The sequence below is a fragment of the Oryctolagus cuniculus genome, chromosome 11, assembly GCF_964237555.1.
Source record: "Oryctolagus cuniculus chromosome 11, mOryCun1.1, whole genome shotgun sequence".
In the NCBI taxonomy this organism is placed as follows: Eukaryota; Metazoa; Chordata; class Mammalia; order Lagomorpha; family Leporidae; genus Oryctolagus; species Oryctolagus cuniculus.
In genome coordinates, this window is record NC_091442.1 from 28758823 (window position 1) to 28773333 (window position 14511).

At 44.3% G+C, this 14511-nt stretch overlaps 1 protein-coding gene across 5 annotated transcripts in view; it reads right to left on the reverse strand.

The window, feature by feature from the left end:
• DNAAF9 (dynein axonemal assembly factor 9) overlaps positions 1-14511 on the reverse strand; it is a 128664-nt gene that overhangs the window by 111868 nt on the left and 2285 nt on the right. For 2 of the 5 annotated variants that reach the window (XM_051845223.2, XM_051845221.2), the window contains exon 2: positions 552-628. The exons of the other annotated variants lie outside the window; for them this stretch is intronic. In XM_051845223.2, coding sequence (XP_051701183.2) covers positions 552-628 — 77 coding nt within the window. The remainder of the gene's footprint in view (positions 1-551; positions 629-14511) is intronic. 5 annotated transcript variants of the gene reach the window in all.

Sequence of the window (14511 nt, forward strand, 5' to 3'; positions counted from 1 at the left end):
TTGTTAATATTTCGGGATATTTTTATTTTTATCTACATAAGTGCTTTTTTGAATTATGTAAAATATTAACCTTTTTTGAGGAAAAAGTAAAATATTACATACAAAGCTAAAGTCTTTATTCTTCTGAACTGAGACCAGTCCATTTAACGGAGACTTTAAACATACACCAAACCTGAGCATTGAACTGGGCTACTGGTTGAATGGCCTGCTGTCCCCCACGACTTCACAAAGTCCTGTCTTTAGAAGACATATAGACACAGCAGAGCCAGTAATACAACTTAGGTAAAATATGCTGTTTTCCTACTGTATTTCTGATATTACTTGTATTCAGACTCAGAATTTAGACATGACGGATGACCACATGAGGAAACCAAGATCTAACCACTCAGTTTCCCCAAGATCACAAGACCTAAGCCACCAAGCATTTTGAACTTTTTCTTTCTGCTACACCTGAGTGTTTTCCTGACAATACAGTTAGCCACAGGTATAATACTTATGAATTCTAAACAATCATCTCCTCTCTTCCATATTATATATACTAATTAACTTACTGCTTACTGCTTTTATAACAATTGCTATATAAACATCCAAGTATGTTTTCTTGTCTGTATCTGATTATCCAGGATCCCTAGAGAGAAAAAAAAGTGGAAAAAAAATAATTTTTTAAAACCTGGCTCCATAGAGGGGGGGATTGAAAATAAAGATTTACCTGTTTTTTCCTCCATAATTTGCACTTTTCTATTTTGAAAACTGAACAAAATACTAGTACAAGGGGAACTTTAAAAGTTCATGCAAAAGTAAAATTAAAAGTATACATTAAAAGTATATATTTATATTGCTGCAAAAACATTTTAGAAATCATAGTTTTGAAATAAATTTTTATACTAAAATAAACATACTTTTAATTCAATTTTCCCAGCAACTTTTTTTTCCCCAAAGACTTACTTATTTATTTGAAAGATGGAGTTACAGAGAAGGAAATGCAGAGACAAAGAGAGAGAATCTTCCATCCACTGGTTCACTCCCCAAATGGCCACAATGGCCAGAGCTGGGCCAGACAGAAGCCAGGAGCTTCATCTGGGTCTCCCAAGTGGGTATAGGGAGCCCAACCACTTGGGCCATCTTCTGCTGCTTTCCCAGGTGCCTTAGCTGGGATCTGGATCAGAAGTGGAGCAATGGGGACAAGAACCAGTGCCCATATGGGATGCCAGCACTGCAGGTGGTAGCTTAACCCACTATACCACAACACTGACACCCCCTTCCTATCAACTTTTAAAGATCCTCTAATATATATACTTTTTTAATTTATTTGACAGATAGAGTTAGACAGTGAGAGAGAGAGACAGAGAGAAAGGTCTTCCTTCCGCTGGTTCACTCCCCAAATGGCCACCACGGCCGGCGCTGCGCCGATCCGAAGCCAGGAGCCAGGTGCCTTCCTCCTGGTCTCCCATGCGGGTGCAGGAGCCCAAGGACTTGGGCCATCCTCTACTGCCCTCCTGGGCTACAGCAGAGAGCTGGACTGGAAGAGGAGCAACTGGGACTAGAACCCGGCGCCCACCTCTAATATATTTTCTTTATATTCTGTATGTTTTGTGTTTTAAATGCTTTACCAAGTGAACCTTCATACAGTCTGATGTAGGGACAGGCATTTGGTCTAGCAGTTAAGACACTAGTTATGATGCCCATAACTCACACTGGAGTGCCTGGGTTTGAGTCTCAGCTCCTGTTCCCAATTCCATTTTCCTGCTAATGAGCACCTTGGGAAGCAGAAGGTGGTGATTCAAGTAGTTGGGTCCCTGCTGCCCACATGGGAGACTTTGATGGAGATCCCCTGGCCCTGGCTTTGGCCTGGCCTAGAGCCAGACATTGTAGGTAGGAATCTGGGAGGTGAACCAGCAGACCAGAGCTCACTCACTGTTTCTGTCTCCATTTCTACCTATCCACCTACTTCCTCTCTGCTCTGATGTCTCTGTCTCTCAAATAAACAATTTTTTTTCATCAAGGAAAAAAACTGATATGAAAAATTTGGTTTGAACCTCTCAGTAATATATAGTTTGGATGGTTTTCTGTGGGGAATTATTTGATTTCACATAAACAAAATCATGATATGTTAACTGTTTTGCAACATGCTTCTTTCAAAAAATATTTATTTATTTGAAAGACAGAGTTATAGAGAGATAGAAACAGAGAGAGAGGTCTTTCATCCAGTGGTTTACTCCCCAGATGGCCGCAACGACTGGAGCTGAGCCAATCCAGAGCCAGGAGCCAGAAGCTTCTTCCAGGTCTCCTATGTGGGTGCAGGGGCACAAGAACTTGGGCCATCCTCTGCTGCTTTCCCAGTAGAGGAGCTGGGACTCGAACCAGCTCCCTTATGGGAGGCCAGGGCTTTAACCTGCTGCACCACAATGCCAGCCCCTATAACATGCTTTTTAAAAATTATTTCCTCCTCTCCTGTTTTATATCCTTTGTCAGGTTTTATTTTTTATTTATCAAATAGGTCTTCCATACTCTTATTAGATTGACTCCTAAGTATTTTATAGTTTTTGTTCTTATTCTGAATACCATCTTGAGTATACTACATTTTTCAAAGAACTTGCTTAACTCTAGTTCTAATGGGCTTGTCTATTATAAGTCTTCCAAGTATGAATTTTAGCAGTTTTACCTGTTGCTTTCACTATCTGCAGATTTTAACCCAACTCATTAACTTACCAAGTTTTGACGGCTCATCACTGTGTGCCAGGCACCATTTATAGCACTGGAGATTTCTCAATGACTGTACAGGTAAAAATTCCTGGGACAAGAATCCTAGAACTTTTTTTTTTTTTTTTTTTTTTTTTTTTTTTTTTTTTTTGACAGGCAGAGTGGACAGTGAGAGAGAGAGAGACAGAGAGAAAGGTCTTCCTTTTGCCGTTGGTTCACCCTCCAATGGCCGCCGCTGCAGCCGGCGCACCGCGCTGATCCGATCGCAGGAGCCAGGATCCAGGTGCTTTTCCTGGTCTCCCATGGGGTGCAGGGCCCAAGCACCTGGGCCATCCTCCACTGCACTCCCTGGCCATAGCAGAGAGCTGGCCTGGAAGAGGGGCAACCGGGACAGAATCCGGTGCCCCGACCGGGACTAGAACCCGGTGTGCCGGCGCCGCAAGGTGGAGGATTAGCCTATTGAGCCACGGCACCGGCTTTTTTTTTTTTTTAAGATTTATTTTATTTATTTGCAAGGCAGAGATACAGAGTAGGGGAAGAGACAGAGACAGAGAGAAAGATCTTTCACATATACTAGTTCACTCCCCAAATAGCTGCAAAAGCCAGCTTTGGGTCAGGCTGGTGCCAGAAGCCAAGAACTCCTTCCAGGTCTCTCATACAGGAAGCAAGTGCCCAAGTACTTAGGCCATCTTCCTCTGCTTTCCCAGGTGCATCAGGAGGGAGCTGGATCAGAAGTGGAGCAGCTGGGACTCAAACCCGGGCTCATATGGATGCTGGTGTCACAGGCAGCAGCTTAAACTGCTGTGCCACAATGGTGATCCCCCAGAACTTACATTTTAATGGAGGAGGTGGGAGAAATGAATAAAATAAATAAGCAAAATACATTTCCCATTGGTGATAACTAGAAAGGGTGTGAGTCCTGGGAGAAGAGTAGATTGTGGTTTTTAACTAGATGGGAAAGACCCCCCCTGAGAGTATGTTTACAGGGAGAAAAGAAGTGAGTGCACAAGCAATGCAGCAAGTGCAGAAGTCCTGCAGTGGCAGCGTCCAAACCCACCTGCTTGCAGCAGAGTAAACGAGGAAGAGAGCAGGAGACGAAATAAAAAAAAAGTGCACGAGTTTAGGGACAAATTAGTTCAGCTCTCACAAGTGATGCTTTGAGCTTTCACTCATAGTGTTCTCAAAAGAAGACGACTTACTGAAACGACTTAACATTTTATTAACATCATGCTATATGCGGTGTTGAAACAGACTTAAAGGGGTCAAGAGTTGAACCTGGAAGACCAATTAAGAGTCTACCACCATAATCCAGGTTATAGGTTTATTTGTTTGTTTATCTTACTATATTGGCCAGTACCTCATTATGTTAGCTGGTTTAAATCAGGAATGAGTGTCAAATTTTAGGCAGATGTGTTTTGGGGGCATCTAATAGTCTACTCATTTTGTTAATAGATTTCCTAATAATGAACAACTCTTGCACTTCTAGGATAAACCCTATGTATGTATGAAGTGGTACTGGTATTTTATCACACTTCTAGATTCAATATACTGTTGTTCTATTTAGGATTTTTGCATGTGTAGCTTTCCTTTGTACTTTTCCAAAGTAAGCACCAGGCTTATGGATCCTGCAGAATGAGTGTGCAAGCTGTGAGGTATACAAGTATGCCCCACTTGGCATGTTTCTCAACTCTATCCCCGCTGGAAACATCCTGTGTTCCCTCCTGGCCAGTGTCCTACCATGATCTATCCAGCGGCAAGCCAGGTCAACTGGAATTCTTCCCAGGGACATCTCATTTTATTCTCAGCTATGTATGTATGTATGTATTTGAGAAAGAGAGAGAGAGATCAATCTCATTAACTGGTTCTGCACATTAGCAGGATACAGAAGAGGAACCGGGACTCAAATGCAGCCACTCGATACGGGATGCTGGTGACCAAAGTGGAATGTGAACTACTGTGCCAAACACTTGCCTCTGGATGTCTCATTTTAGAGGTAGAAAAGAAATGGCTTTTAAGGTCGAGGTACAGGAAAAATGTAGCCTGGTGCTGCAGCAGCCATCCCCCCTGCTTCAGGAAATGCATGTTCACAGAACACACAGCCAGGTGGTGAGAAACAGCAGTGAGAGACAGCAAGGACAGAGGCAACTGTTTAGAGAGCAACCTTGGTTCCAACAACTGGCCTGTTCTCCTCTAGACAGATATATTTTGCATAAAAAATAAACTCTAAAACTAACCCTGAAGCCTTTTAGTTCATGCTGCTCTTCCTACAAGTCTGCCTCTCTACCACCCTTTCCAGCCCTATAAGTCAATTTACTTAAATCCTTTGAGTTGGGTTTTGTTATTTGCAACACAAAGCATTCTTAATACAAATCAATCCCAGGACATGTTTAGGGTTGAAGCACACTGATGTCTACACTTATTTGGAGAAGCATTAAAAACAGGATGGATACAGAACTGGCGTTGTGGTGTAACAGGTAAAGCTGCTGCCTGTGATGCCAGCATTCCATATGGCAATGGTTCGTGTCCTGGCTGCTCCACTTCTAATCCAGCTCCTTGCTAATTCGCCCAGGAAAGCAGCCCAAGATGGCCCAAGTGCTTGGGCCACTGCCTCCCACAAGGGAGACCTGAATAAAGCTCCTGGCTTCAGCCTGGCTCAGCCTTGGCCATTGTGGCCACTTGGGGAGTGAACTAGCAGATGGAAGACTCTCTCTGTCTCTAATTCTGCTTTGCAAATAAATCAATCTTAAAACACACACACACACACACACACACACACACAGTATGGATTGAAAGACAGATATATGATAAAGCAAATGACTAATCCTTTCACGTTTTCTGTCTTTTGAAAATTTTCATAAGAAGATGTTGGAGGTCAACAGCAGGAGTAATAAAAATCTTATCAGCACTAATCTGGACTTCAGATACTGATTAACAGGAGATTACCATAGAACTGCTATGGATTTAAGAAACCTGGCCAGGGCTGGCATTGTGGCACAGTGGGTTAAGCCAACAGCTACAGAACAAGCATCCCACATAAGTGCAGGGTCAGTCCCAGCTGCTTCACTTCTGAACCAGCTCTCTGCTTCTGTGCCTTGGAGGACAGTCAAAGATGGGACCCTGCCACCCAGACAGAAGACCCAGAAGGCGTTTCAGTCTCTTGGCTTCAGTATGGCCAAGTTCCAGCCTTTGCAGTTGTTTGGGGAGTGGACCAGTGGATGGAAGATCCTTCTCTCTGTCCCTCTCTGTAACTCTGCCTTTCAAATAAATAAATAAATAATTCTTTTGTTAAACAAAGAAAGAAACCTAGTCTTACATTAAAGCAGCAACTGTATCTCCCTTCGCAGAACTAGAGAACTGCAAAAAAGGCAGGATGGGTGGTAAGGAAATGGCACTGATGTCTTTGCTAGAGCAACAATCTACAATGGAAAGAAAAGCCAAGGTTCTGATGTCATAGCTAATACATGGTTAATCTGACCATAAGTGACTCAACTGAAGAGACACACACAAGCAGGATTTGACTGAAGAATGGGTTGCTACTATTTAACTGTTCGGTGACTTTCATTCTCTCCCAGAATGAGCCAGTGGTCATCAGAAACAACACAACACTGATTCCACACAGCTACCTCCCTGTGGCAAACAAAGAGCTACCTAATCTATATCCATTCTTCCCTTACTTCTTACCAATAGTATACCAGTTTAATTTGGGGCAGCAATAGGGCCAGTTCCATGGCTTCCAGAGCTGACCAATGAGATATATGCAGAAGTTACTATTGGAAGCTTCCATGGAAGTTTTTTCAAAGGGAACTGACAACTAGGAAGAACGTCCCTTCCCTTTCCCCTTCTTGCCTGACGTGATGGCTGAAATTCCTGCAACCATTTGGTGACCACAGAGCTACTGTGAAGATAGAAGTCCCCTGCCAAAGAGAGCAAAATACAAACACAGAAGAGGCCTGGTACCCTGATCGCTGTATATCAGGCCTGTTCTCCCCTACATATGCATCTTTTGCAAAAGGGAATTAACCCTAAAGTTAAGCCATTATTGTCAAACATATTTTACCAGCCCCCAAGTGTAGTTCCCACCTGATAGGCCACCTTATCCAAAATGGTTAAAATTCATGCCCAGTTGCAATTTGTATCTATACCTACTTCATGAAGTGGGATACATCAGATACTCTACAAATTAAATTCAAGAACTTCAGTGGATGCTACCCACCACAAATGGAAAATGTTATCTGGAAGTCTGTTTACTATATGCCAAGGATAACAACATCTTATTTTCCATTTTCTTCCTTTTCTCTGAGCATTTCCTCACACAATCTGCTCTTTGTTAAGTCAGCTTCACAAGTCTTCATTCATAACGAATCCACAATTACTTTCCCTCACTTCTTTGACTACTAAAAGCATGCCAAATCTACATGCAATGTGGAATCTGAGATTGGATCTTAGAATACAAAAAAGTGGAAAACTAGGGAAATTCAAATAAAGTCTACACCACTAAACTCTAAGTAAATTAAAGTGTTATGCCACAATTAATTTCTTTGTTTTGAGAAGAAGCCCAGATGAAGTGTTCATTAGAAGAGCACTCACTAGATTTGCAACTCATCTATCAACCTGAAATTTTTTCAAAATAAGTTAAAAACAAAAAGCATGCCAATTAAGTTGCTGTTTCTCGAAACTATGGCTCAAAATCACAAATAATAGCTTTAGCTATTCAGGTTGCAAATCTTGTTTATTTTCCCCCATCTTTTTTTTTTTTTTTTTTGACAGGCAGAGTGGACAGTGAGAGAGAGAGACAGAGAGAAAGGTCTTCCTTTTTGCCGTTGGTTCACCCTCCAATGGCCGCCGCGGCCGGCGCATTGCGCTAATCCAAAGCCAGGAGCCAGGTGCTTCTCCCGGTCTCCCATGTGGGTGCAGGGCCCAAGCACTTGGGCCATCCTCCACTGCACTCCCGTGCCATAGCAGAGAGCTGGCCTGGAAGAGGGGCAACCAGGACAGAATCCGGTGCCCCGACTGGGACTAGAACCTGGGGTGCTGGTGCCACAGGCGGAGGATTAGCCTATTGAGCCGTGGCGCCGGCCTATTTTCCCCCATCTTTAAAAATAAAATTTCAGGGCAAAAACAGTAATTTTTTTTTTTTTTTTTGACAGGCAGAGTGGACAGCGAGAGAGAGAGAGACAGAGAGAAAGGTCTTCCCTTGCCGCTGGTTCACCCTCCAATGGCCGCCGCGGCCAGCGCGATGCGACCGGCGCACCGCGCTGATCCGATGGCAGGAGCCAGGAGCCAGGTGCTTTTCCTGGTCTCCCATGGGGTGCAGGGCCCAAGCACCTGGGCCAGCCTCCACTGCACTCCCGGGCCACAGCAGAGGGCTGGCCTGGAAGAGGGGCAACCGGGACAGAATCCAGCGCCCCGACCGGGACTAGAACCCGGTGTGCCGGCGCCGCTAGGCGGAGGATCAGCCTAGTGAGCCGTGGCGCCGGCCCAAAAACAGTAATTTAAGCTGTGTCATATAAAGGCCATCTGCATCTCACTCGCACCCCCTTTCCAAAGAAGAAAATATCATAGAAGAGCCCAGGAGTTGTGAAAAATTGTTGCAATATTGCCCACTCATTCATGCCATGATACTCACTAAATAAGAATCCTATCTACTGTCATCCCAGACACAAACAAGAAGGAAGAAAACGTAGGCCTCTACTCTAGGCCTACCTAAGCATTCTTTTTGCTTCCGGAAAGTGCCACACCCAAGCCTCCCTGCCCAGCATCTAAGCAAATACATGGAAGCTAAAACTTTACATTGTAGACATTCAAAGGCATAGTCCTGCTTTTGCATCTTGGATTTTCTTAAGACAGAGACCATCTGTACTATAACTACAGACTTGCAGAGAATCACGGGTATTAGCAACTGGCTAATAAACACCACTTGAGAAGATAACCAGCCTCCAGGAGGTGTGAGGCTTTAATTATAGTTTGCTCTGCAGAGCCTCGCCATCATGAACCACTTCCTCACCACCTAGCACACAACTCTGGCTCTTCGCTCTCTAAACATTCATGGAATTTAACATAGCCCACAGCTTCACCTGTAATTATCCCCTAGTCACTCAGTAAATAACTAGTGCAAGCAGTGTTTGCATAATAGCTGACAACAGCAGTTCACATTTAGGGAGGAACTGATCTAGGGGAAGCAGTGAGAAATTGGAATAAAATGGTCCCGGTGCTTTGGTTAACATTCAAAGCCATCTTCTGCTACCTTTCCAAGACCATTAGTAGGGATCGGGATCGGAAGTGGAGCAGCTGGTACACAAACTGGTGCCCATGTGGGATTCCAGCGTCACAGGCAGCAGCCTTAACTTCTATGCCACAACATCACCCCAGCAAATCGTCTTAATCTGGAAACTCAAGTCCTTCTGGTCTGAAGAAAAAGACTTTTTAATGATTTCTTCATGCTTTCAAAATGATAACTGCTCACTATCCCTCCTTGTTAGACATTTACAGGCCCTGGGTCATCTGGTCCTCGCTGCTCCCTAAGGATCTGAGCTCCTGGAACACTGCCTCTTTTGCTGTTACTACTCTTGCCTTAGTTCACAATAATCTCAACATGCACCACTATCTTCACCTCTCAGTTCCTTGACTCATCTCTTCCAGTGCTGCTGTTCTCTATCCTGCCTCAGCCACCTCGCCTCACATTCCCCACAGGCAAGCAGCTCAACATGGTTGTAGGGAGAACACACACCTATGGTGGGTCTCACCTTAAATTTCCAACCACAAACATCAAAGAAGTACTTGGTGCTGCCTGGCAATCTTAAAATATTTCATTTTTCAACTCAGTCTTCTTCACTCTCCTGGGAGAACTTTACACCTCTTTCTCCTGAAATTTTTAAATCACCTCATTCTTCTTTTTTTTAAAGAAATGACATTTAACAATTTTTTATTTTCACTTTACTTGAAAGGCAAAGAGAGAAAGAGATCTTCCATCTGCTAGTTCACTCCCCAAATGCCACCCCACAGCCAGAGTCAGGCTAGGCTGAAATCCGAAACCCAGAACCCAATCCAGTTTCCCCACATGGGTTCCAGGGACCCACATGTCTGAGCCATCACCAGCTTCCTCCACGTTGTGCATTAGCAGGAAGCCAGAATTTGAAGTGGAGCCAGAACTCAATCCAGGTACTCTGAGATGGGATGTGGACATCTCAAGCAGTGTCTTAACCGCTGAGCCAAACCAGTCCATTCTTCATTTTTAGCTGAAGACCCTTCTTCTGATTTACCTGAGAATAAGGAAGTCTTCAGAAGAGAACTTCCACATTCTCCCACTATCAAGCTACCAACACATAAGCATTTAGGTCTCATAATCTGCCACCAATGAAGTGTCCACATTGTGACTATTTTGAGGCCACTCTGTGTGCTAGATGCCATTCCCTCTTCTTACTCAAGAACTTCACCCCTTGCAAGTATCTCTTCTTTCTCTTAATTTATTGTCCTGTCCCTACTGCATCATTCTCACCAACTCAGAAATATGCTACAATGTCTACCCACCTAAAAACAAAAGGAATTCTCTTAACACCTCATGGCCTTCCAGCCACAAACTCATTACTGTGTTCTCCCTTACAACCCTTGAAACCACATCATTATGACTACTGTCTCTATCTTCCATTCTCCCATTCTCTCTTGAACCCACTGCACCAATATTTTTCTCGTCACAGTCACCAATGACCTCCACATTATCAAATCTAAGAGTCTACTCTTATCCTCATCAAAGTATCAACAGTATCATTTGGCTTTCCATGACTGTCCTTGATTCTTTTCCTACCTCAGAGGTAGGAAACCATTTCCTTCAGATTTGGAAAACACTGAAACACTGTCTTTTCTGGAGCCTTCTCACCCTCCTCACTGCCACCCCAGAACTTGGACATTAGTTCTCTTCTCTACCAGCATCACTCCCTGGACCTCCAGTCCCTCGACTTTAAATAGAAAAATGGGAGCCATCAGTACATGTATGGTAACTCCAGCCCCAACATCCATCCAAAAGATACCCAGCAGTTCAAAAACAAGGTCAAAATGGAATGCTATCCTCTCCACAATCTGCTCTTCTCCCACTGTTCCCAATGTCACAGTAATTAACAAAACCATCCTTCCAATAGCTGAAGCCAAAACTGATTAGACCTTTATGCCTTAATGTTCCTTCAGCTCTCATTCTTCTTCAGTAATTATTTCTCACCACCTTGTATTATGATTCTTACTTTTTTTTTTTTTTGGTGCCTTCTACTTACAAAAGAATTCTTTGAGGGTAGGGGAATGTAGTATTTATCTGCACCTACAAAATCTAACACAGTGTATGTGGATTATTTGTATGAAGACACAGGAATGGAATGGCTCCTTCTGCAGAAAAAGACTTGGAAGTAGGAAAGTGTATTTCAGATAGATTTCTATTGAATCCTTAGTACTAATTCAGATAGAATAGGTTGTACCTTAGTAATAATTCCCAAATTCCAGCAGCACTTCACTTCCTGCTCACTCTATTTGTCAAACCCAGGTCACTGTTAGCTTGCTCCGGGTTCCGCACTCATGGAGTAGTCACCATTTGGAGCATTAACAACCATAATGACAGCAGGAAAGAGAGCGGCCAGTTATACACCAGAAGCTTCTACCACGAAGGGCTATACTTTATGCATATGCCATTTCACCGACCAAAAGCAACAAGGCCATACCAAACTTCAAAGGGGCAAGCAAGTACAATTTTACTGTATGTTCAGGAAATGGAAAACAAAAATACTTGATGGATAGCACAAATGAGTATCATGGGACAGGTGCTGTGGTGCAGCAGGTTGAACCACTACCTGCACCACCAGAATCCCATATGGGTGCCAGTTCCAGTCCCAACTGCTCCACTTCCCATCCAGCTCCTTGCTAATGTACCTGAGAAAGAAGTGGAAGATAAGCCAAGTCCTTGGGCCCCTGCACCCAAGTGGGAAACCCAATGAAGCTCCTGGCTTCAGCCTGATCAAGTCCCGGCCGAAGTAGCCATTTGAGGAGTGAACCAGCAGATGGAAGATCTCCTTCTCTGTCTCTCCCTCTCTCTAACTCTGCCTTTCAAATAAATACATTTTTTTATTTTAATTTTTAAAATTTATGTAAGGTAAACAAATTTCATGTATTTCATAAACACAGATTTAGGAGTACCCACCCTCCTTCTCGGCCCCACTCCTACCCTTCCTCCTTTCTTTTTAATTTATTTTTTTAAAGATTTATTTATTTGAAAGGCAGAGTTACAGACAGGCAGAGGCAGAGGCAGAGGCAGAGGTGGTGGTGGTGGTGGGGTGTCTTCCATTTGCTGGTTCACTCCCCAAATGGCCACAACTGCTGGAACTGGGCTGATTTGAAGCCAGGAGCCAGCAAGTTTCCTCTGGGTCTCGCACGAGAGTGCAGGGGCCCATGGACTTGGGCCATCTTCCACAGCTTTCCCAGGCCGTAGCAGAGAGCTAGATCAGAAGTGAGGCATCCGGGACTCCAACCAGCGCCCATATGGGATGCCGGCACTACAGCAGCAGCCTTACCTGCTACACCACAGTGCTGCCCTCCCCTCCTTTTTTTTTTTTTTTTTTTAAAGATTTATTTTAATTTATTTGAAAGAGTTACAGAGAGAGGTAGAGACAGAAAAAGAGAGAAAGCTCTTCCACCTGCTGTTTCACTCCCCAGATGGCTGAAACGGTTAGAGCTAAGCCGATCTAAAGCCAGGAGCCAGAACTTCTTCAGGGTCTCCCACGTGGGTGCAAGGGTCCAAGCACTTGGGCCATCCTCTGCTGCTTTCCCAGGAGCATTAGCAGAGAGCTGGATGGGAAGGGGAGCATCCAGGACTAGAACCGGTGCCCATATGGGATGTCAGCACTGCAGGCCAGGGCTTTAACCGGCTGCACCATAGCGCCGGCCCCCTCCTTCCTTTCTTATTCTTTAATTTTCACAATGACATACTTTTAGATTATTTTTTAATCATAAGATTAACCCTCCGCTAAGAACTCAACAAATAATAATAAGAAAAAAACACTGTATCTCGACAGTAGAGACAAGGGCTGTAGATAATAATCAAGTCTTAAAATGTCAATTTTGCTTATATTACATTTTTTTTGTATTCTATTAGTTACCACAGATCAGGGAAAACATATGGCATTTGTCTTTTTGGGACTGGCTCATTTTACTTTTCTAATGGTTTCCAGCTGCATCCACAAATAACTAAATCTTTAAAAAAAAAAAAAAGCCTCTCGTTCCAAGCAACAGTATGTTAACTCTGATCTGCATTCTCCACCTGTGAAAATGAACTTCCTTGATGGGAGAACCACAGACTTGCAAAGTACTATCTCCGGGTCTTTAGGAATGTAACTTCACCAGTTAGGCCTGCCTCTTGCATCACTCAGGAGTCAGAGCAGCAAAGCGGCCAAATACGGTGACAGGAAAGAGCTAGGCCTGAACCTGCTGGAAACTCTCAGGGTCACTGTCAGCGAGGGAAAGGCTTGAACAGGGAAGGAGAGTATGTCCAGTCGTGTGGTGGAGGACACAAGGGGAAACCTTTACCAAATTCCTTTTAACACAGGTATAGAACAGCCAGGCCTGGGCTTTCTTTGCACTACTCCTCTTGTCTTGTCTAATGATTTTCATTAAACCATTCGACGGAAGATTCAGAGTTTGGGCATGACTAATAAAGTCATCTGATACTTATTTCCAACACAAAAACATTATCATTAAAAAAAAAAAAAGATTTACTTATTTGAAAGGCAGAGTTAGAGAGAGAGAGAGAGGAGAGACTGGTTCACTCGCCAAATGGCCCCAATGACTGGGCTGGGCCAGGCCGAAGCCAGGAGCCAGGAGCTTCTTCCAGGTCTTTCATGTGGGCAGCACGGGCCCACAGCATCGGGCCATCTTCCACTGCTTTCCTGGGCGCATTTGCAAGGAGCTGGATTGAAAGTGGAGCAGTGGGACTTGAACGGCACCCATATGGGATACTAGTGTTGCGGGCCGAGGCTTGACACAATGAACCACAGCACTAGCCCCAAAACATTATCTTTTAAAAAATAAGGGGCAGACATGGGCACATTGGGTTGAGCCACCGTTTGGGACATCAGCATCCTGTATCAGAGTGCCAACTCCAGGCTCAACCGCTCTGCTTCCAACCCAGCTTCCTGAAATGCATCCTGGGAGGCAACAAAGGATGGCCCAAGTATTTGGGTCCCTGCCACCCACACAGGAGACCGGATGGACTTCCAGGCTCCTGGCTTCAGTCTGGCCTAGCCCTGGCTGTTGCAGGCATGCGGGGGAGTGAACCAGCATCTGGAAGATAACTTTCTCCCTCCCTCCCTACACCCACTCCCATCACTCTTTCAAGTAAATGAAAATAAATAAAAACTAAACAATAAGCACGCTGCCATGCTACTAGAAACAAGGAAAGCAACAGTTATCTTAGAGATGGATTTTACAGTAAAGCTGATTTTTCCGCCCAAAAGTTTCAAAAAGACTCAAATCAAGATCCCTAAGCTAAGGGCTGGCGTTGTGGCACAGCGGGTTAAGCTGCCAGCTGCAAAACCAGTATCTCATGTGAGTGCCTCTCTGTGTTCACTTCTCCACTTCTGACCCAGCTCCCTGCTAATGCGCCTGGGAAAGTAGCAGAAGGCAGCCCAAGTGCTCGGGCCCCCGCCAGCCATGTGGGAGACCCAGATGGGAGTTCCATACTCCCAGGTTCAGCCTGGCCCAGCTTCAGCCATTGCAGCCATTTGGGGAGTGAACCAGCAGATGGAAGATCCCTCTCTCTCTCTCTCTCCTCTCTTCTCTCTA